The sequence below is a fragment of the Vombatus ursinus genome, unplaced genomic scaffold, assembly GCF_900497805.2.
Source record: "Vombatus ursinus unplaced genomic scaffold, bare-nosed wombat genome assembly UNPS02014794.1, whole genome shotgun sequence".
NCBI classification, from domain to species: domain Eukaryota; kingdom Metazoa; phylum Chordata; class Mammalia; order Diprotodontia; family Vombatidae; genus Vombatus; species Vombatus ursinus.
In genome coordinates, this window is record NW_020954572.1 from 19,074,547 (window position 1) to 19,098,379 (window position 23,833).

Consider the following 23,833-nt stretch of genomic DNA (forward strand, 5'->3'; position numbering starts at 1 on the left):
ATCATGTCATTTTTAATTTCATATCCCTGCCACTTAACTTAAATGCTTATTGAATTTTGGGTTTACTGTTATGAAGAAAGTGGATACCCATTGATTTCACTGTCAGAGATAGAGTCTGATGCTCAATCTTTAGTCTTGATCAGTGTTACACTGGGAAGAACATTGAACTTGAACTGAGTCACAGGACCTGAGTTTGAATTCCAGCTTTTCCATTTACTACCCATTTCACCTTAGACACGCTACTTACTCTCTTTGGACCTCAATTTCCTCAGACATAAAATGAAGATATTAGATTAGATGACTTCTAAGGTCTAAATCTATGATACTGTTTCCCACAGCCTTGAGACCAATCTCTCAGCACTTCCCCAGCTTTCCTATTAGCACAACAGGAATCAGAAATGTCCAAAAAATATTATTCAAGGGAAATAGAATTTCAAACCTTTCACTTCTACCTCTCATCACATGAAACTTTATTTAGTTAGGCCTTTCTCCAACTTGCCATGCCCCTTCATGTTGCCTTGTCTTTTTGTTTAAATTAGGGTTCAACTGGAAAATGATTTCAGCTTATTTTCACTAGTCCATCTAGCACATAATATAATACTTAATTATCTCATTTAGAATTTACTTTTAATGGGCCTAGAATAGGAGAAATTGGTTTGGGAGAAGATGAACTGGAGGCAAGAAAACTGGCTAGGAAAGTAATAAAGTTCTGTTGAACTATTGAAGTAGTATAGCTTATAAAAGAAATATTGTATAGATGATTGGAGAAGAACCAAAGAATAGAGGAATAGCCTTTAGAAGTAGGTAAAATATGGAGAGGTACTGAGACTGAGTCAGTTATATGCATGAAAAGCTGTGGAGAGATTAACAAGGATCATGGGCCTTGTACTTGATGGTAAAGAGATCTTGGCAAGGGCAATTGAAGTAGAGTTTTGGTTGAGAGTGGCAAGAGAAAAGACAAATTACATAGCAAGAAGAGAGTTTGGTGAAGACATAAATGTTGTAGGTTTAAATGGTTATCTTTTAAATTGTTGCTAATAGTGTACACTTAATCGGATTGTTAGAGAAACGTGTTTGTAGTTTTATTTTTTGAAAGTTTACTTGAAGTTTGAAAGTGTAAGAAAAATAATCCCTTTTTTTAAGTAGAAAAAAAATTTTTTTTTTAGGCAGTTGGGGTTAAGTGACTTGCCCAGGGTCACACAGCTAGTAAGTGTCAAGTGTTTGGTCTGAGGCCAGATTTGAGCTCAGGTCCTCCTGACTTCAGGGCCGGTGCTTTATCCACAGTAGACAAATTTTTGAAGTTAAAATATTCAACTTTGAAGGGAAAGATTATAGGATCACGTATTTAGACCTGGAATGGACCTTAGACATCATCTAGTCCAGTCATATCATTTAACAAATGAGGAAAAACTAGTTAGCAAGGTGTAGTCCAGGAGATTAGAAAATCTATTTCTATAGATCCAATGGGCAAATAGGTGCTACAGTGAATTAGAGTGCTGGGCCTGGAGTCAGTAAGACTCATTTTCCTGAGTTCATATCTGGCCTCAGCTCTAACTAGCTGTGTGACCCTGGGCAAGTCATTTAACCCTGTTTGCCTCAGTCTACTCATCTGTAAAATGAACTGGAGAAGGAAATAAGAAACCACTCCAGTATCTTTGCAAAGAAAATCCCTAATGGGCTCATGAAGAATTGAACATGACAGAAAAATAACTGAACAAATAGATCCAATATATTATTTAATATTTCTGAAATGCTTCTAGTTTGGACTAATACTAAAGATGCAAAAAAAAAAACACCTCTGAAGACTAATTTTTAGAATGCATAGTTGGATTTTTAAAAAGTTATACAGGTACATAATGGTGAAAGACTCATGATTCTTATATAATATCTGTTGCTTATGTATTCAATTTTGTTTTGAATGGTACCGAAATGATCCAAATAGAAATTTAATAGGTTGAATGAAGCCAGGCACATATGTCTAATCTATATGGTATTTCAGATGGGAATGATAGAGATGATGATTTGGGTCCCAGACATGGAAGGGAAAGAATATTGGGAAAAGAAAATTTAGAGCATCATCCCCACAGTTAGAGAGGTGTAACTTCACAGGTCATCTGGGAGCTATTCCCTCATCACTGTGAAAGGGAAAATAGAGGAACATGGCCCTATTCCCTGCAGAAAAGTTTTGGTGTGGTAGTTGGGATGCAGGGCATACTACCCCAAGCTGAGGGGCCATGACCCTCTCCTACTCTCGGTGAGCTGTTTATCATCTTTTTAAAAAATCTATATCCAATGCTCTTTTCCATTGGTATGGCTAATGAAAAGATGATTATTCATTCAAAGCATTTTATTACCGTCTTTGGAGATAGATATTAGAGAGTATTAATGGTATTAATGCTCTGAATTATTTTATATGCTCTTTGAATAGGCAGGAGTTTTAAAGGGAAAGGTGGTGGCTCAGAAAGATGAAATGCTCAAGAAGTTGGCTGTTTATAAATTGACCTGAAACATCTGAGTCATTGTCTTAAGGAAATTTCTGCTCTTGAATGAAAGAGTCAGTGTTTGGGTGCAACTCTTGACACTTCTATTAAAAAGTGTTGTTTTAAATGGTAAGTGAATAATTTCCTAGTCTTATCTTGGCATCTGGAATTTTGGTGCTTCATTTGAATCTGTGTCTTTGGTTTCTTCAGGGTCGGAATCTGGCTGATCTTCGTCGCAGCCAGTCTCGGGGAACATTCACCATTAGCACGACCCTGCGGCTGGGTAAACAGATTTTGGAGTCCATCGAGAGCATTCATTCTGTGGGCTTCTTACACCGAGACATCAAGCCGGTGAGAGTCTTTGTCAGCCAGAATCCTGGAGGAGTTTGTTGGCTTCTGATATTTGTGATGACAGACAGTGAGTTCTGTGTGTGACTGGCAGTTTGGGCAGCTGTCACACTCAAGGCTGTCAAACAGAGCAATGTGTTTATCTCTTCGCTGTGGAGACCTAAGCAGTAGTCATGGAAGAGGAAAATGTATCTTTCCCTTATTTTTTAAGAAACTAATAATTATGAAATATTCTCTCAAAGGTTTATCTTATGCTGGAAAATACATTATTTGAAAATCTCTTATGTTGGACCCATTTTAATTTTAAAGAATGTAATAGTAAACTTGGACAATAGGCACTCTTCATCCAATGTGGACGGTTCAGGAGTAGTTGTGTATCACGTCAGAGGCTCTGGAGTGCTCGGAACAGATTTAGCAATGCAAACAGAACAATTTTATGGACCCCACAGGATCTAGAGGCCCTCACGGTCTAGGAAGAATCCCTTTTCAGTTGAATTCTCTATGAGAGCTTCTCCTTAATGGAGACACAAACCTTGGACAAGCAGAGGTCCCCCTGCTTTAAGCCTGGTTGGATTTTAATCGTTAGTGGATCTTTGGACAAAATAATCTCTTTTGACGCATCATTTGATTTGTGTTGATTTTTCTCTTCCACAGACTGTTTGCTTCTGTTAGTGCAAGAACAAAATAAGATGCAGGGGAATGTAGCTTGTAAATTCAGGTGTGCTTTTTATGTTTCTTGCATGCACACCTGAAAGAGTTTAGAAAAAAAACTAGCCGATTAGAAATGGAGACAGTTTTTCACTAACAAAAACAAATATTTGAGCATTTTAACTAATCTCTTTTGTAGATTAAAAATAATAGTAGATACTATGCTAATAACCTCTCAATCATACATCTAAAATTAGCTAATTACCTTTAGATTTTTTTTTTTTTACTGTAAGTATGTTTGGGTTTTTAAAAATGTATTTCCAGACAATTTTTAAATTTGACAGTGTCTTCTGTGAATCATTACTACAATGACAAGTTGGACTAGTAAGAAAACCCCTGTTGTGAAAGACTGATTTTTTTTTTCCTATTCTACCTTTTTGATAGTGATAAAAAGTCTTGATTTTTCCATTCTTTTTCTCTCAGAAGTTGTCATTCTCACTGTTGGGAAATAGGTCTTGATTTTTCCTTCTTAGGATTTCATTGTTGATTAAATGACCCATTTTAGCTAGACTATATTTATTATAAATATCGTATGTTGGTGTACTTGAAAATTATAGTCATCTGTTACTTCTTAGTATATCCCAAACTGAACAGTTGACATGAAAATATAGCCAGCTAAGACTAATACATTGCATTTGGATTAACATCACGTGGCAGCTCTTGCTTACTCTTGTCATGCTACCAAATAATACTGCGATTTGAGAAAAATGGTGATTTAAAGAGTTACCAATGTCATTAAGGAATTTCCCAAGCATGATAACGTTTTTTCAAAGAGTGTTATTTTGGCGTGGCTAGGTGGCACAATGGATAGAGCACTGGCCCTGGAGTCAGGAGGACCTGAGTTCAAATCCAACCTCAGACATTCACTAGCTGTGTGACTCAGGGAAAGTCACTTAACCCCAATTGCCTCACTAAAAAAAAAAAAAAAAAAAAGTGTTATTTCTATGCCAGGTGGCTATTGTCTTTTTGGAGTCCCATTCTTATATGTGTCTTTTGAGCTCTGCTGGTCAAATATGCTTGCGTTTAGGGTCATTGCACATTGACATTCTTTTTAAATTAAGGGATATATACAGTATAGTTTTCCTAAATCTATTTTGAGATATCCTTTTAGAATTAGTATTATGTTCTTATTTACCCCCCAAATTAGTAATTCAATATATAGGGATTTTAATGAGAGATTATGAAATGTCTTAGTTATCTATTTATTTTGTGTATATACTCTTTCTTGTATATATACTCTTTCCTCCTCCTCCCTACCCCCTAAACAGATACATTACATACTACTTCATTAAAAGGGTAGCTTGGAATAAACTAGACTGCTAGAAGACATGGGTTCCTAATTCCATCTCTAACATTATCTTGCAATGAGTGACCTTAAAACTTTTAGCTTTTAATATTGTTTAATTTATATCTGTAAAATTTGTAAGATATAATAAATAAAAATGACTGTAAAACTTTTTGCAAAATAAAAAATGGTAGAAATGTGTAACTGATAAAGTATATTTTATTTAAATGCATTTACTAAATGATATTTATTAAATATTAAATGCATAATACAAATAATCTCATTTTAATGTAATCTAACTTGACATAAATCAAACCAACTAAAGTTGAAATTATTATTATTTAGCACAATATCAGTGTTACATAGTAGAATAACCACAGGCCTTGGATTCAGGACACTTGAATCTATGGGTATGCTGGAACCACCTCAAACTGCCTTGTGAGAGCTATTTATTAAATTTTCAATGTGAGCAAATATTTATACCGCAGAAATTGGCAAACACTATAATACAAGGTTTGAATTATTGTTTTCTTGATTGTTTAGACTTAAGAAAGTGAGACTTTGATTTATTGTTTTCTTGATTGTTTAGAATTAAGAAAATGATGGAGAAAATATTAATAATGCAGATGAAATGTAAAGAGTGTCCTGTGTTAAACATTTACCAGCATACCCTGTCTGAATCCCAGTCCCAGGTTTGCTACTGTTGCCTTGCTGTGTGACCTTAGGCAAAATCAATTAGTCTCTCTGAGAGTCTACTGATATATAAATTGAAGGGATTGGATGAAATAGTCTTAAAGATGTCATCGATTCCTGATATGCTATGATACTATAATTAGTTTATTGTATTTAAGAAGTTTATGGTTTATACTTAAAATAGAAATATTTTTAAAAGAATGGAAAGTATGATGGCTAAGCATAATGTAAGTCTGTTTTTCTCATTTTTTTTCTAGTCAAACTTTGCCATGGGCCGGTTTCCTAGTACTTGTAGAAAATGTTATATGCTGGATTTTGGCTTGGCTCGACAATTTACCAATTCCTGTGGTGATGTCCGACCAGTAAGACTTTACTTCACTATTTTTAAATATCTAGGATTTATTCTGTTGTTATGCAGTTACACTTAGGGGAAGTACCCTTTTCGTAATGGATTGAACTTCCTTCCAGGAAGTAGCTTATCAGGTTTTATGTCTACATCTTAGAATGAAACTCATTAATAATTTACTGTTAAAAGCAGTGGCCTGAAAAACCAGCCCCATCAATGGCAGGGTAAGAGTGGTCCATTGATCAGGACCATATTTTTCTGGTGGAGGTTGGAGTCTTTTCTGCTATGGCTAAAATTCTTCCAAGGTGTGTTTTCTGTAGGCATGCCTAGGTTCATTTCTAAAGATTAACCTCTACCAGTTTCACTTTAGTCTAAGTTGTAACATTAGTTCTAATGGATTGAATGTATCTTGGTGAGTATATAATAGTAACATAAAAATGTGAATATGCAATTGAAAACAAATCCATATTAAGTTCCTTACAATTGTGGAGGCATTTCTTGACTATCCTGGTAATGGACTGTATATAATTATATCCAGGAAAATTTTTTAAAGGGACTTAGATTTCATAAGAAGTTATCTAAGATAACCACATTCACTGACCCTGCTGTCACCATTGAATGAATAGTGAAGGAATGATAGGGAATAATTGGTCTCCCTATTCTCTTTAAGGCCTTGCCTCCCCAAGTGACATGTTGTGCATTATTATCTACCCATATGACCAGTTTTCATCTCTAAATAATGCTTCATGGAATTAGCAGAACTAATCATGGTAACCTATCAGTTAGTCCTACTACCTGAGGATATAGGTATTTATCAAACCAAAACCAATCTATCTCTCCTGGTGGTTAGTGAATCTTCATAAGTTTGATTTACTGTAAATCCCTGGTAGCAGTATTATTTAGACACTTGCTTTATCAACTTTTGTTGGTATAGGTGATTGGTTTATTTCTAGAGATGGAGGTGAATAATATAGTCAAGGTCACAAATGTGTTCACTTTTCAATCTGCTAAAGTAGTAACCAAAAATGAAAATGCCAGCATTCTTTCAAAACAATGTAAGTGGAATGAGTATAATGCAAGTACATTAAGGGAAGTTATATAATGCTAGCAATCATAGTTATTCTAGCTCTAATAGCATATATTAAAGTTAGCTCCCATAATTGAATCTTGAATTAATGTAGTGGTTTGCTTTGATGATATTGACTGAGTCTCTTATTGTCCCATTTGATGCTCTTAACAGAGTTCCCCAATGGTATTTACACTGAAAAATAGAGAGTATTCAAAGCATCCCTTGAGTTGCACAGGCCATTTCACTAGTAGGTACTACTCTATGTAACTAGATATTAAAATCAAAACTTGATGTAAAAAAGGGTGGTTATTTTGATTTTTCCCAAGTGTTATAAGTTGATTAAAAGTTCTTGCGGTAGATCACAAAGCCTGATCAGTCACTAAGCCTAAGCTCAGACACATACATCTTTATAACAATCTCCTTCCAAAACACGCTCACTGCTATACTTGCACGTTGATAATTTGCCTAGAGACCTGAGAAGCTCTATATATGGAGCTTCTGAGGTAAGAGAGCATCTATATTTTTTTAATTTTAAAGCTTTCAACTCTGAATTTCCCTGATTCTGAGTAGGATTCTGAATCCCCTATTTTCCCACTTCTTTGGTTGAAGTAACTTCATCTATATGGCACTCTACTTCAAGAAATATTAATTCAGTCAGGAAGACCCAAGTTCATATGCTTACTAGCTCTGTTACCCTGGACAAGTCATTTAACCTCTCTGGATCTCAGTTTTCTCATTTGTAAAGTAAAGAAGTCAGACTCAGTGGCCTCATAAGTCCCTTTCAGCTTTAAATCTATGTTCCTATAAAACTTTGGTACTTGAATCATGCTTATCTTGGTGAGACCTACTTGGAGTTCCACTTTGCTGTCCTATAGATTCTGTTATCTGCACTTGGCTGTCTTTCCCCAAAATTTGTAGGCAATTTTCTTGTATGATTTCTTGAAGTATATTGTTTATAAGATTTTGTTTCATTGGCCAATAAAGTAATAGGTAGAATCATATTCTTATCTCTTAGGAGACCAAGAATTCTCATGTTACTTTGTTAGTTTCTTTCTTCAAAGTCAGTTGCTTTGGTTTGTAAAGATCTCAAGTGTTCTACTAATTTTGCTATCTTTTAATTTTGTTGCTCACTGCATTTTTGTGTTTGATCTCTGCCATTATATTACTAAAATATTCATCATTTTATTAAATTTCTTCACCTTCTCTTATAAGCCCATTGATTTTCTTTGAAGCCTTCTAAAGGCTTTTTACTTTTGCTACTTAACTCTTTCTTTAATCATCTTATTATGTTTCTCAACCACTTTGGGCATACTTGTAATTCTGCTAATTTTATGTCTAGCAAACTAGGTTTTTGCAGCATTACCTTTTGCAGCATTACCTTTGCAGCATTACCTTTTGCAAGATTAATCATCTTTTGAGAGGTGGAGCCAAGATGGTGCAGTGAAGGCAGGGACTTGCCTGAGCTCTTCCCAAAACTCCTCCAAATACCTTAAAAATTACTCTAAACAAATTCTAGAGCAGCAGAACCCACAGAAAGATGGAGTGAAACAAATTTCCAGCCCAAGACAAGTTGAAAGGTCAACAGGAAAGGTCTGTTGTACCAGGGTAAGAGAGAAGCACAGTCCAGCATGCAGACCACGCCCCAACAAACCAGCACCAAGCCTCAGGACACCTGAATCACTAGCAGCAGTCACTTTTTCCAGACCTCTTAGCCCACAGACACCAAAGACAACTTAGAAAGTCAGCAGGAAAGGTCCAGCACGCCTGGGTGAGAGTGGAGTGCAGTCCAGTGCAGGCCACACCAGCACAGCCCTGGCCACAGCAAACCAGGAGCAGGCCATGGGAGTGACTGAATCAGCAGCAGCAACTACTTCCACAAACAGTAAGGGGGTCAAACAACTCATCAGAAATACAGTACAGTGGTCTTTTTGCTAGCACTGAACAGGACTCTCATGCTGAGATCCAGGTTCTGGGTGGCAGTCCCAGGGTGAGGAAAGCACTGACATAACAGGGCTTGTGGCAGCAGTGGTGGGGGGACCCTCCTCACAGTTTCAGGGCAGAAAAGAGTGCTTGTGGTCACTCACAGACCAGAGCACAGATCAGGAGAGTAGTAAACACCTCTCCTTAGATCATACCACCTTGGGAGAACTGAAAACTTACAGGTCCCTACAGATATCTCTGAAAAAAGCTGCACAAAATTCCTGAAGCTTGGGACAGTGCACCCTCCACCCTGGAAGCAGAGCCCTACTTTAACAAAGAGTTAAAAGTCAACTAATAGGCTAGGAAAATGAGCAAACAAGGGGGAAAAAAACTGACTATTGAAAGTTACTGTAGTGACAAGGAAGATCAAAACACACACTCAGAAGAAGATAACAAAGTGAAAGCTCATACATCCAAAGCTTCCAAGAAAAATATGAATTGGTCTCAGGCCATGGAAGAGCTGAAAAAGGATTCTGAAAATCAAATAAGAGAGGTAGAGGAAAAATTGGGAAGAAAAATGAGAGTGATGCAAGAAAATCATGAAAAACAAATCAATAGCTTGGTAAAGGAGACACCAAAAAGTACTGAAGAAAATAACACCTTAAAAAATTGACTAGGCCAAATGGCAAAAGAGACCCAAAAAGCCAATGTATAGAAGAATGCCTTAAAAAGCAGAATTGGCCAAATGGAAAAAGAGGTCCAAAAGCTCACTGAAGAAAATAATTCCTTAAAAATTAGAATGGAGCAGGGCACCTAGGTGGTGAAGTGGATAGAGCACTGGCCCTGGAGTCAGGAGGACCTGAGTTCAAATCCAGACTCAGACACATGATACTCACTAGCTGTATGACTCTGGGCAAGTCACTTAACCCCACAAAAAAAAATTAGAATGGAGCAAATGGAAGCTAATGACTTTATGAGAAATCAAGAAATAAAAAAAAAATCAAAAGAATAAAAAAATGGAAGACAATGTGAAATATCTCATTAGAAAAACAACTCACCCAGAAAATAGATTGAGGAGAGGTAATTTAAAAATTACTGGACTCCCTGAAAGCCATGATCAAAAAAAGGGCCTAAAAATCATCTTTCAAGGAAAACTTCCCTGATATTTTAGAACCAGAGAGTAAAATAGAAATTGAAAGAATCTATCTATCACCTCTTGAAAGAGATCCCAAAAGGAAAACTCCCAGGAATGTTATAGCCAAATTCCGAATTCCTGGGTCAAGGAGAAAATACTAAAAGTCAACCAGAAAGAAACAATTCAAGTTATGTTTGAGGCACAGTTAGGATAACATAAGATTTAGCAGCTTCTACAATAAAGAATCAGAGGGCTTGGAATATGATATTCTGGAGGGCAAAAGAGCTAGGATTAAAACCAAGAATTGTCTACCTAGCAAAACTGAGTATAATCCTTCAGGGGGAAAAATGGACATTCTATGAGATAAAGGACTTTCAAGCATTCTTGATGAAAAGACCAGAGCTGAATAGAAAATTTGACTTTTAAATACATGATTCAAGAGAAGCAAAAAAAGGTAGACAGGAAAGGGAATTATAAGAGACGTAATAAGGTTAAACTGTTTACATTCCTACGTGGGAACATGATATTTATAACTCATAAGATTCTTCTCATTAGGGTAGTTAGAAGGAACATATATAGACAGTGGGCACAGGTGTGAGTTGAATATAAAGGGATAATATCTAAAAAATAAAATTAAGGGATGAGAGAGGAATGTACTGGGAGGAAGAGAAAGGGAGAAGTAGAATGGGATAAGTTCTCTCACACAAAAGAGGCAAGAAAAAAGTTTTTACAGTGGAGGGGAAGAGGAGGGAGGTGAAGGGGAATGACTGAACCTTACTGTCATCAGAATTGGCCCAAAGAGGGAATAACGTACACACTCAATTGGGTATAGAAATCTATCTTACTTATCCTGCAGTAGACCTGCACAACTTGGCAGTAGGTAGGGGCCAAAATTAAAATAGGCTAACCTTCTTTGGCATGGACAAATCACGTGTTACATCTTTACTTTCTTCTACATCTTCTCATTTTCCATGGGCTAGCCAAAATCTTTTGGTGGGCCACTAGTGGCCTGTGGGCCGTGAGTCACGCAGGCCTGTTGTACAGGAAAGTAGGAGGGGAAGGGGATAAGAGAAGCAGTAGTGAGGAGTTTGATAGAAGGGAGGGCAGTTTGGGGGAAGGCTAGTTAGAAGCGTTTTTGAGGAGGGGCAGGGTAAAAGGGGAGAGAGAATAGAATAAATGGGGGCTAGGGAATAGGATAGAGGGAAATACAGTAAGCAATAATAAGAGTGGAAAAAAAATTTGAAGCAAGTTTCTCTGATAAAGGCCTCATTTCTCAAACATATAGAGAACTGAGTCAAATTTATAAAAATAAGAGCCATTTCCCAAATGATAAATAATCAAAAGATATGAACAGTTTTCAGATGAGGTAATCAAAGCTATCTATAGCCATATGAAAAAATACTCTAACTCACTATTGATTGGAGAAATGCAAATTAAAACAATTCTAGGGGCAGCTAGGTGGCACAATGAATAGGGCACCAAGCCTGGAGTCAAGAAGACCAGAGTTCAAATCCAGCCTCAGACACTTACTAGCTGTATGACCCTGGGCAAGTCACTTAACCCCAATTGCCTAAAACAAACAAACAAATAAAAAAAAACCAATTCTGAGGTACTACCTCATACTTACTAGATTGGCTAAGAGGACAGAAAAAGTAAATGACAAATGTTGGAGGGAACATGGCAAAAATGAGACTTTAATGTACTGTTGGATTTGTGAATTGCTTCAACCATTCTATAGAGCAATTTGGAACTATCCCAGAGGGCTATAAAACCAGGCATACCCTTTGACCTAGCAGTTTCACTACTCGGTCTGTATCCTAAAAGAGAAAAAAACAAAACAAAAAGAAAAAGGACCTATATGTACAAAAATATTTCTAGCAGCTCTTTTCTGGGGGTAAAGAATTAGAATTTGAGGGGATGCCCATCAATTAGGGAATGGCTGAACAAGTTGTGGTATGTGATTATGATGGAATACTATTGTCCTCTGGGACATGATGAGCAGGATGTACTCAGAAAAACCTGGAAAGACTTGCATGGGCTGATGCAAAATGAAATGTAATGTGTACAAAGTAACAGCAATATTGTAAGATGATCAGCTGTGAATGACTTAGCTATTCTCAGCAATACAACGATCCAAGACAACTCTGAAGGCTTTTTTTTTTTTAAAGCAATTGGGGGTAAGTGACTCACCCAGAGTCACACAGCTAGTAAGTATCAAGTGTTTGGTCTGAAGTCGGATTTGAACTCAGGGCCTCCTGACTTCAGGGCCGGTGCTGTATCCACTGCACCACCTAGCTGCCCCTTCTGAAGGGCTTTTGATGAAAAATACTATTTATCCCCGCAGAAAGAAATGATGGTGTCTTAATACAGATTGAAGCATACCTTTTTTTTTAACTTTATTTTTCTTGAGTTTTTTTCTTGTCTATGTTTTCTTTCACAACATGACTATTATGAATATGTTTTGCATGACTACACATGTATAATCTATATCAAATTGCCTGCCTTCTCAATGAGGGGGGTGGGAAGGGAGGAAGGGAGAGAATTTGGAACTCAAAGTTTTAAAAACCAATATTAAAAATTGTTTTTACATGTAACTGGGGAAAAATAAAATACTAAATAACAGCTTAAAATAAAAAAAAGAAAAATGAGTGTGAAAAAAAGAATCAGAAAAAAAGATTAATAGTCTTTTTTAAAAATAAATTTTTATTGGTATCTTTTGTTTGTTATATATATATATATATAGCTTCTCCAATTAACCCTGTCCCTCCCCCTTTCAGAGAGCCATTCTATTCAGCAAATAGTATTTTTAAGGACAAAAAAAATGAAGAGGAAAATATTAGTGTAACTGATCAGTACATTGAAAAAAAACCTGATTGTACATGTATAACCTATATCAGATTGCATGCTGTCTTGCAGAGGGGGGAACAATGGGAGGGGAAGAAAATTTAGAACTCAAAATATTGTGGACGTGAATGTTGAAAACTAAAAACAAATAAATAAAATTTTAAAAAAAGAAAAAATGAAATAAAAGTGGGAATTTTCAAAGCTATCACTGGAAGTAAATAGGGGAAAGATTTGTTTTTCTGTTATTTTTTGAATGGGGGATATTTGTTTTGTGGTTAAAAGAGCTTGGACCATTGCATTTAAGAAATGCTCAGATCACTGACAAAAAATAAGAATATATTTTGTTGGAATGTGATTGTAATTAGGGGTACCTTGTAGTTCTGAGGGTTTTTGTTGTTCTTTATTTTTTTGGTCTTTTCTTTTTCTTTATTAAAGGCATTATTATGTAGCAGGGAGAAAAGAAAAGAAAAAAATCTGAAAATATGTGCAATGGGCATTACTTGAGAATATTGCACCTCTTCCCACCTGTAGGGTGGGAGGGACTTCTAATAGGTTTGTTTTTTTTAATCTCTTCTTTCAAGCCATTCTTGTTCTTTATAATTTTGCATTGTCCACTTTTGATCATGTGTCTTTGTTTACATTTGTAGTCATTATGTACATTATTTTCTTGGCTGTGTTTATTTTACTCTGCATCAGTTCATACAAATCTTTACATGTTCCTCTGTGTTTATCACATTTATCTTACAGCACAGTAATATTCCATTACATTCAGGTACTACTATTATTTACCTATTCCCCAAATTGATAGGCTTCTGTCTGGTTTCCAATTCTCTGCTATCACAAAAAGTGATATAAATGTTATTAATGTTTTGATGTATATGGGAACTTTCTTCTCAATGTCCTCTTTGGGATATAATCCCAGTAATACCATCTCTGGGTCAAAGAGTATGGATATTTTTGTCACTTTATTTGCAAAATTCCAAATTACTTTCCAAAATGGCTATACTCTCTTCTTCCTGAAATTAGTGGAGTTATTTTCCTTCATTTTTAGCCTTTGACTTGATTAGAATACATTACATATTTCCATTCCTTCCTGAAGTTTCTGGTGAATCCAGACTATTCTTATGCTATTCAAATTTCTTTTCCTTTATATGTGAAGAACTTTTTCTTAGTTGCTTCCAGAATTTGTTTTAAGTGGAATTATTCAATGTAACCGCTATGTATCTTGAAGTTAATAGCATAGGTTTTTGTTTTGTTTTTTCCTCAGAGATGATATATGGATTATTTTGATTGGCATGTCATTTTTGTTGTTCAGAAGTTCTGAACAGTTTTCTTGTATTATTTCTTGCATTGTGGTGTTCAAATTTTTTTTTACTTGTTGTATTCTTCAGGGAGACCTTTAATCCTTAAGTTGCCTCTGTGCATCCTGTCTTTGAGACCAGTGTATTTTGTTTGTGTGAAGATCATGCTTTCTTTTCATATTACTGCTTTTTGTTTCTCTTCTGCCAGATTGACCTTCACTTCCATGTATTTGAATTCCCAATTATTTGTCCTCTCTTTTGTTTCTTTGGTGAGATGTGCTACTGTGGATTCAAATTTTTCTGTTTTGCCAATTATTTCTTCCATGTAGGCCATATATTCTGCATTCACAATTTTTATTTTCTTTTAAAGTATCCAGGAACATGTTGCTGTGGTCTCTTGGGAATTCACAGTGTCCTCTGTCTCATCGTGTGTTGATTCATGTATCTTGCTCTAGATGCCTAAACTCTTTTCTCAGATCTGGAAGCCATTTTCCCTTTATTATTAATATCTTCCTTATTGGTTTATCTGTTTATGCTTAAGGTTAAATTGAATTTTCTTCTTCCTGAGATGTTTGATAATGTCACTTTTTTTGTTATGTTTTTGTACTAAGCTTAAATTCAGGAAGAACTGAGTTCAAATCCCTCCTCACACACAAGCTGTGTGATTCTAGGCAAGTCACTTGACTCCTGTTTGCCTCAGTTTCCTCACCTGTAAAATGAGGATAATAATATCATCCAGGGCTGTTGTGAGGATCAAATGAGATAACTGTAAAGCACTTAGCACATAGTAAGCTCATAGTATACAAGTAGCACATAGTAAGTAAACATTAGCTCTTATTATTGTTACTATTTTCCCCTTTTGCTTACTTTCTGACTCCCTTTTGATGGCAGTTTCCTTGGGAGCTAGATCTCTTCCTATGCTGGACAATTCACAATTCATCAGCATAGCTCTCTGCCTCAAGTGACTTCTAGGTGGACAGCACCGGCCCTAGCCAGGGATCCTTTTCCTCTGGCTTAGTGGTGAACCGCCCCTCCCCCCCAACAATTTGTTCCAGTTACCTGTTCTTCAAGTAACTGGCTGAGCTCAGTTGTAGCATAGAGCATTACTAATTATTGCAGTCATACTCCTCATTGTTATTACAGCCTGAGAAATTTCCTGCCTTTGGGTTTCTGAAGCACTGCGAGGAGGATAGGTTTGGGGTATAGAGTCGAGTTCTGTTGCAAGTATGTGGTTCTGTTTGTGCAATTCTGCTTCTGAGAGTGGGGGGTGGGGCAGAACTGGGAGTGTAGAGAGGTGTGTTAGGGGAGTGTGTAAAGGGTTAGAGATTAGCCTCTGCTGTTAGGTCATTGAATTTTTGCCTTATTTGAGTTCTTGGGTTCCTAGACCTTGGAGACAGTTGAAATTGCTTTATTTCTGGTGCATAGTCCTTATGTTGGAGAGGTTTGAGAGTTTATGAGAATCAGAGAGGGGAGGAAAAGGCTTCTTTTTGCTAAGGAAAGAAGATTGGAAACCCAGAGGCCAGTTTTCTTCCCTAGATTTTAGTTTTTTATTTTGGTTAGGGACCTAGGTATGATTCCCACACTCCCTCTCACTAAAACACAAAGAATGACATCACTAAGGCTCCAAGGTCTCTGAGGCCACAGTAGAAGGGATAAGGGCCAAAGATTGGAGAAGGGACACCAGGGACAAACATGCCGCGTGGTGGGAGCCCTATGTTTAAGTTGTCTGCTATTCATGTTTATCTGCTTGTTTTTACCTTGGATAGGGTTTCTGTCGTCTTCTCTTTTTTAAATTTTAGTTACTGTATAGAAATAGGGACTAAACCTGTGACTTTACTAGTAAAGATAATTCTCAGGTTTACCAAATTCTCTCTTTACCAATGCAAGTTGGCACCTTCTCTCTAACTTGGAGAAAGCTGCTTAGAACCCTAAGAGATGACTTGTCCAGGGTCACACAGCCAGTGTGGACTTGTCTGAGGGGACTTCAAGCCAGGACTTCCTGGCTTTGAAGCCAGGAACTCCCTGTCCATCAACCCATGCTGCTTTTCCAGTTCCTTTATATCTGACAAATTCTTTTTCTTTCTTTTTTTCTATCTTCTCTCTTTTTGAGGCATTTGGGTTGGAGATGTTTGAAGAAAACAGCTATTCCACCATTTTGCAAGTTTAAATTCTAGAGTTAAAAATCATGACAATAGACTGTCTTAATAAAGACTCGACTAAGCAGTGATGGATAAGAGCCTTTGTAAATAAGTATATGCTAAAGAAATTAATTTGACTTCACAAGAGCAACAATAACCGTAATAGACTTCCTTGTTGCTTGTTTTCACTTCATTCTTTCCCTAAAGGAATAATTAGTGTGTATGATAGACAAGTTCATTTAGCAAGGACCTGAAATGAAAACCTTTCTAGCTAAATGAGAAGTAGTTTCTCTATTTATGCTTATTACTGTTTTTTACTTTTACTTTTTTACTTCAACAATATACTCCACTTGGTTGAATCAATGGATTTACCTTTGTAGTGTCAAAGGCTGTGGTAGCTGCATTTGAAAGTTTTAGGAACTACTTAGAACTGACACTCAGTTGCTAACTGTATGTCATAATTATATGTTATATTCCTAAGTGAAATAATTATAATAGCAACTTGCCTATCTAGAACTCATTTATTCAACAACTTGAAAAAGAGGAAGAAAATAACAAATGCCTTTGAGTAGCCAAAGATAATGTTAAAAAGTCAGTGTACCAAATTTCATGCATTTGTTGTTGTTGTTCAACTCTTCGTGATCCCATTTGGGGTTTTCCTAGCAAAATTTAGAGACATTTCCATTCCAAGTGTTCATATGGACTATTTGTGCCTGACCTGTGTTAAGAGTCTTCTGAGCTTGTATTGGTCTGATCAGCCACAGTTGGACACACTGTACCTTGACACCAACATAATGATGTCATTGTGGTCCTTTTCAAGCACAAAGGACAACAGCTATTCTGGAATGATTTGTTGTTTCCTTCTCCAGCCCATTTTACAGATGAGAAATCTGAGGCAAACAGAATTGAACGACTTGCCCAAAGTCATACAGCTAGTAGGGGTCTGAAGCTAGATTTTAACTCAAGTCTTACTGATTCTAGGCCCAGTGCTCTATCCACTGTGCCACCTAGCTGCCCCTTCGTGCACTTTACTCATAAACAAGTCTCTCAGGCCTTCAATCAAAATCTTTTTACATCCAAGTGTGACATGGCTTGATGATCTTGTCTTAAGATCAGAAGCAAATCAGAAAAAGAGAAATGGGTCAGGAGCTGCTATAGGTTGTGAAAAGGCAGGCTAAGAAGGAAAGCAGATGAACTCTGAAGAGCCAAGACTTACGAAGGCATAGGAATCTGAGATCATGCATCATAGAAATAAATCACTCTATCTATTGTGTCTCAAAAGTCTTTCTACAGCTTTAAGCTTTAACAGCTTTGCCCACTAAACTGACTTTTGGGACTCTTCTTTTAGAATACCATATTGATATTCAAAGTGATAAAATCACCCAACCATAGAATTTTAAAGCCAGGAAGAACCTGGCTTTATCATGATCCTGAGTCATTAAGTTATGTTCAGTATACTCTAAAGAGTCAGGGAAATGAGCGATATTTCTTAAGAGATGTCTAGGCAAAATGGTTGAAATTATAAAAACTTTGTGCTAAAGAGAGGATTATCGGCTATTCAGAAACTCCAGCTGCCCAGCAGGACTCATTGCTCAGGGTTCTAGAAAGTGAAGATTATATTACTGTCCAAGAGCAAATGATGAGTTGTCTTTTTAAAACTTTTTTTCTGTTCTCTGCAATTTTAAACTTTTCTCTGTTTTCAAACTCCTCTCTTCTCATATGTAGTCAACCTTCCCCTAAAGCAGCCTATTATTTTTGTTCAATAGAGGTCTCTACACACAGTAGATGCTTTAAGACTTTTAATGGATGATGCCTGACTGGGCACTTTTCACCTTTACCACTCAACCTTTGCCTTGATGAAATTAAGCAATTAAATATCTAACAACCTAAGTTACTGCTTAAAGATCTATTTTGATCTCGTCTTAGATCTGCCAACCATCATAGGCTACTCCTGAGGGGCCTTCTGCCTCCTTCCTATTCTAATGCCCCCAGAAACAGGAAAATATGAGCAAGAATAGAATTTGGGAATAGTGAACACATCCACATGACAGCCTCTACTGTGGGGGGTGGCGTGGGTGGTCATTGGAATAAGAACCAAACAAAGCTTCCTTCTGCAACCCTCTGTCTTAGCTGCCACAGAGATGAAGTCACATACCCATCTTATGTTCACTCTGAATAACATTTAGTGAGAAATTGGACTGGTATCTTATGTCCAAGCTTGGTCACCTTCATTTCTCAGTTACAAATTAAGTGGCAGTTGCCACTCCTGTGGTGCTTTCCCATCAATTCCCGTAAACTTCAGCTTTGCAAATACATTCCTCCTGGAATCCAAAGGCTTTGGCTTCCAGGAAGCTGACTGGTGTCATGAGAATAATGCTACCATATTACTCATTAGCATCATTTATGGTTAGAACAATGATTCTATCTAAGTATCTTTAAGCATCCAGTTTTTGTTTTTGATTAATGAAAAGTCTTGGCAAATGTTTTTACTCTTATTTATTTTGTGTCATTTTAAGAATTTTGCCTTTAGGAAGACAATAGAGGTTCATCAAGGAGTCCTTCTTATTCCTGGCTCCTCTCCAAAACAACAACAACAGCATCAAGAAGTAGAAAAAGTGATGTTCTGTTTTGTTATTCGTTACTGAAGTGTTTAGGCCTGCTGTGAACATTCCCAGGTCAAAATTTTATTGCCAGAAATGCTCTCTAAGTGTTGTAATGGCCTTTGACAAAGCCAGAGAGCACAAAGAACAGATATAATTTTTAAAGTAAAAGATTTTTCTCTCACATTTAGATCTATAAATAGAGATCTTTATATGTACATATATATGTACACACACATACTCACATATATATGTTTGCTAAATACCATACATACATTTTCTCATTTGATCCTTATAACAATCCTGTGAGGTAGGTGCTGCTATTATTTCCATCTTATAGATGAGGAAACTGAGATTGAGAAATTAAATGACTTGCTCAGAGTCAGACAGCTAGTAAGTATTTAAAGTAAGACTCAAGGGGCAGCTAGGTGGCGCAGTGGATAGAGCACCAGCCCTAATGTCAGGAGGACCTGAGTTCAAATCCGGCCTCAGACCAAGCACTTGACACTTACTAGCTATGTGACCCTGGGCAAGTCACTTAGCCCCAGTTGCCTTTAAAAAAAAAAAAAGTAAAGTAAGACTCAAACACAGTGCTTCCTAAAGCTATAGCAATAAGATAAAAGAAATTAAGAGTATAAAATATTACTAAAGAGGACACAAAATCATCCTTACTTGTAGAGAAAAAGATAGCTACTCAGAACCTTTGGGAATGAGTGAAGAAACTAATTGAAAGGATTAATGGCTTTAATAAACTAGCTAGATACCAAATAAATACACAAAGTCATTAGCATTTCTTGGCAGTATGAAAAAATCCAGGAACACAAAGAGAATTTCCATTTAAAGTAACTACAAAAAGTTGCAAAGAACTGGAAACAAAGTAAACATAAATACAATGGAATATTACTGCTTTGTAAGAAGTGTTGAATATGAAGAATACAGAAAAAGCATAGGCAGACATGAATGAATGGTCGGATGGATAGAGGAAGTAGCACATTAAATACTATGTACAAAGCACTGGGCTAAGTGCTGGGGTTACAAATATTAAAGCAAGACTGTCCCTGCTCTCAAGGAGCTCATATTCTAATAAAGACAACTCATATAGCAGATTTCAGCAATATATCACGTGAAAAGGTCCCGAGGTTATTAGAGTGCAATGGCAAAATTGATAGTAATATATCTTCTTTATTGTTATTTCCCTGATAAAACCACAGCCATATCTGATGTTGACTCATTTGACAATGCCAAGGACCTTGGAATCAATTGTGAGACATAGGAGACACTGGCACGGGACTGCTCAGCATGATGTGCCCACATCAAAGAAGGTGCTGTGCCCTATGGGCAAAGCAGAATTGCAGTAGCTAAAAAGAAATGTGAGATGCACAAATTTGTTGTTCAGTCAATTTCAACTTTTTGTGACTCCATTTGAAATTTTCTTAGCAAAGATACTGGAGTGGTTTGTCATTTCCTTCTCCAGATCATTTTACAGATGAGGCAACTGAGGCAAACAAGGTTAAATGGCTTGCCCAGGAACCCACATCTAGTAAGTGTCTGAGGCTGGCTTTGCACTCAGGAAGATGAGTCTTCCTGACTCCAGGCCCTGCACGTTATTCACTGGGGGCCAGATGGCTGCCCCTGTTAAGTGCCTTCTAGGTACCAAATATTATCCTGGACACCAAAGATACATATACAAAAGTGAGATTATTCCTGCTTTCAAGATTATATTCTTTTGGGGAGAAAGAACACGTGTAGGGGAGTAATGGTCTGGGGAATCATGGGGATGGTGAAATGGATCCATAGGGAAGTTTATTTTTACTTCCTATTCAGAAGCAATGGTAGTATTGACCTGCTTACTATCCTTAAGGTAAAAAGTGGAAAGCAGAGAGGAGAAGAGAGTAGGGGAATGGACCCAGTACATGGATAGCAAACAGCATGGTAGAGGACAAAATTTCCTGGTGAATGGGATATGAAATGTAACCTAGGAGTGGCTAGATACATCTTTTGTAGTGATTTGTAGTCAAGTGAAGGTTTTTCTTTTTTTAAGAATGGGGAAGATTTAGTCATGTTTGTATCTCAGAAGGACCCTATAGAGAAGGAGGGTTTGAAAATTAGAAGCATTGCAGGATTGCCTGGGTAGACTCCTGGAAGAGACCAAAGAGAATGGAATAAAGATCAAAAGTAGAGGAGTTGGCTTTGGCAAGAAAAGCCACTTCTTCATCAGAGACTGAAGCCAAGGAAGAGAGAATAAAGCATGATGTTGAGAGGAGAAGTGGGAGCTCATGGCAGATGGCTGCTATTTTCTCAGGAAAGTATGAGGTGAAGTCCTCTACCGAGAGGGAAGAGAGAAGAAGTCAATATGGGAGGTTTGGAATAAGCAATGTGAGAAATATGATAGAAAGCCAATTGGGAAGAAACTACAAAATATGTAAGATATTTGGGGGTCAGTCTTTTTCAAAGCACACATAATACTTGCTTAGATTAAATTACAAAGTGTTCCTTAAATAACAAACAACTTTAAATTCTGGGATGAATATTCAGTGCTTATGGTTGAGCTGTCCAATATGATAAAAATGGCAGTACTACCAAATTGTGAATTTACAGTTTTAATGCTATACCAATCAAACTACCAAAGGGATATTTTGCAAAACTCAATAAATAATTATTTATTTGGAGGAACAAAAGATCTAGAATATCAGAGGAATAATTCAGAAAGGTAGGAATGAAGGGGAAAAAGCACTTCTAGACCTCAAAATAGACTATAAAGGAGCAGCCATCAGAATCATTTGGTATTGTTTTAAAAATAGGGAAATAGGGGCAGCTAGATGGCGCAGTGGATAGAGCTCTGGCCTTGAAGTTGGGAGGACCTGAGTTCAAATCCAGCCTCGGACACTTGACACTTGCTAGCTGTGTGACCCTGGGCAAGTCACTTAACCCCAATTGCCTCACTAAAAAAAAAAAATTGAGAAGTAAATTAATGGTACAGACTAGACAAGAAAGAATCCAAAACAATGGAACTCAATAAGCCAATTTTTGACAACCCTCCTAAACATAAATTACTTAGGAAAGAACTCTCTATTTGATGAATACTGCTGGAAAAACTGAAAAGCATTCTGGCAGAAATTAGGCTTAGACCAATATCTTACACTGTATGTCACAACAAATTCAAAATGGATATATGATCTGAACATTAAGGATGATACCATAAAAAACTCAAAAGAGAAGCATATCATATACCTTTTACAGCTATAAGTAGGAGACATTTTTTAGATGTATTCTTAACCAAACAAGTGCTAGAGACAGTTACATAAGTTAAAATTCTGATTACGTGAAATGTAAAAGCTTCAACACAAACAAAATTAATGCATTTAGGATAAAGACACAAAATAGTAAAATGGGAGAAAAATATTTGTATCGGATATCTTTTTCAGATAAGGATTTTAGTATACAAGATTTATAAACAATAAACAAATGTAAAATCCAAACCAAATTTCCAATAGATAAGTGGTAAAAATGTATGAGCAAATATTTCTCAAAAAAGAATCAGAAAAACCAGAACATTGTACACAATAACAACAATATTCTGTGAGGATCAACTATGATAGACTTAGCTCTTTCTCAGCAATACAATGATCTAAGACAATTCCAAAAGACTCATTATGGAAAATGCTCTCCACATCCAGAGAAACAACTATGGAGTCTGAATGCAGATTGAAGCATACTATTTTCACCTTTTTTTTGTTAATTTATTTGTTTTTGTGATTTATCCTTTTCTGTTTCTCTTTCACAACATGACTAATGTGGAGATATGTTTAACATGATTGCATATATATAACCTATATCATATTGCTTGTCGTCTTGGGGACGGGGTAAAGTAAAGTAAACAGAACGAAGAGAACAGCACACAATTATATGAATGAAAAGTTCATTCAAAAAAGTCAAACACTGAGTAATTGAAAAACTATCGGGGATCTGAAGAACAGATCAATATGCTACTTCCCTCATGGAAGAGGGACAGAGAGAGGGGAATAATAAGAAGAATATTGGATATACTGTCAAATTTCACTATATTCTACACTTTTGCATAAATGTTTTTTCTTTGTCTTAAGGGAGGTTTCAATGTAGAGATGCTGGGGGAAATGACTGTGATATAAAAACAAAAGGAATCAATAAAATTGTATTCTAAGAAAAAATCAGTTGTTAAAAGAAAAGCCTTACTGGATGGGGAGAAAGTAGAATGAGAGGGAAGAGTAGAGGATAATTCTAAGGTTGTGAACTCTGATGCCTGGAAGCATGGTGGAATGCTTAACAAAAGTAAGGAAGTTTGAGAAAAGAATGTGTTTGTTGGGAAAATAGTAGATTCCAATGAGATATTCATTTAGAGATATAGAACTGGAAGGAAATTAGGACTGAATATCTAGATTTGTTAATCATAATGGGAACTGATGAGATCAACAAAGGACAAAGTGTAGAGAGAAGAGATTAGGACTGGATAAATGGATCTCCCTCTTCATCTCCAGCTCCTGGCTTCCTTCAAGCCCCATTCAAAAAGCCTACCTTCTATAGGAAGCCTTTCCCAAATCTTCTGTTGATTATTTCCTGTTTATCCTGTATATACCCTATTTGTATATAATTTTTTTTCACATGTTGTCTCCTCCATTAGATTGTGAGGTCCTTGAGGGCAGGGACTGTGTTTTGCCTTTCTTCATATCACTAACACTTAGCACAGTGCCTGGAACATAGTAGGCACTTAATAAATGCTTATTTACTGACTGAGAAGAAGGCTAAGGACAGAAGTTTGTGGGACACACACACTTAATGGGAAGGGGTGGCTGGTGATCCATCTCAGAGACTAAGGAGTGGACCCATGAAAGGAGAACCAAGAGGACACAGTGGCATGGAAGGCAAGGGGAAGAGAAGGTTTCAGGGAGAAGGAGGGGTTCTACCTCCTCCACCTTTAGCAGAGAGCTCT

At 36.7% G+C, this 23,833-nt stretch overlaps 1 protein-coding gene across 1 annotated transcript in view; it reads left to right on the plus strand.

Annotated features, from left to right (window-relative positions):
* Positions 1 to 23,833, plus strand: part of TTBK2 (tau tubulin kinase 2) — a 214,681-nt gene that overhangs the window by 97,702 nt on the left and 93,146 nt on the right. The window contains exons 5-6 of the mRNA XM_027869987.1: positions 2,691 to 2,831; positions 5,772 to 5,876. Of these exons, the coding sequence (XP_027725788.1) occupies positions 2,691 to 2,831; positions 5,772 to 5,876 (246 nt within the window). The remainder of the gene's footprint in view (positions 1 to 2,690; positions 2,832 to 5,771; positions 5,877 to 23,833) is intronic.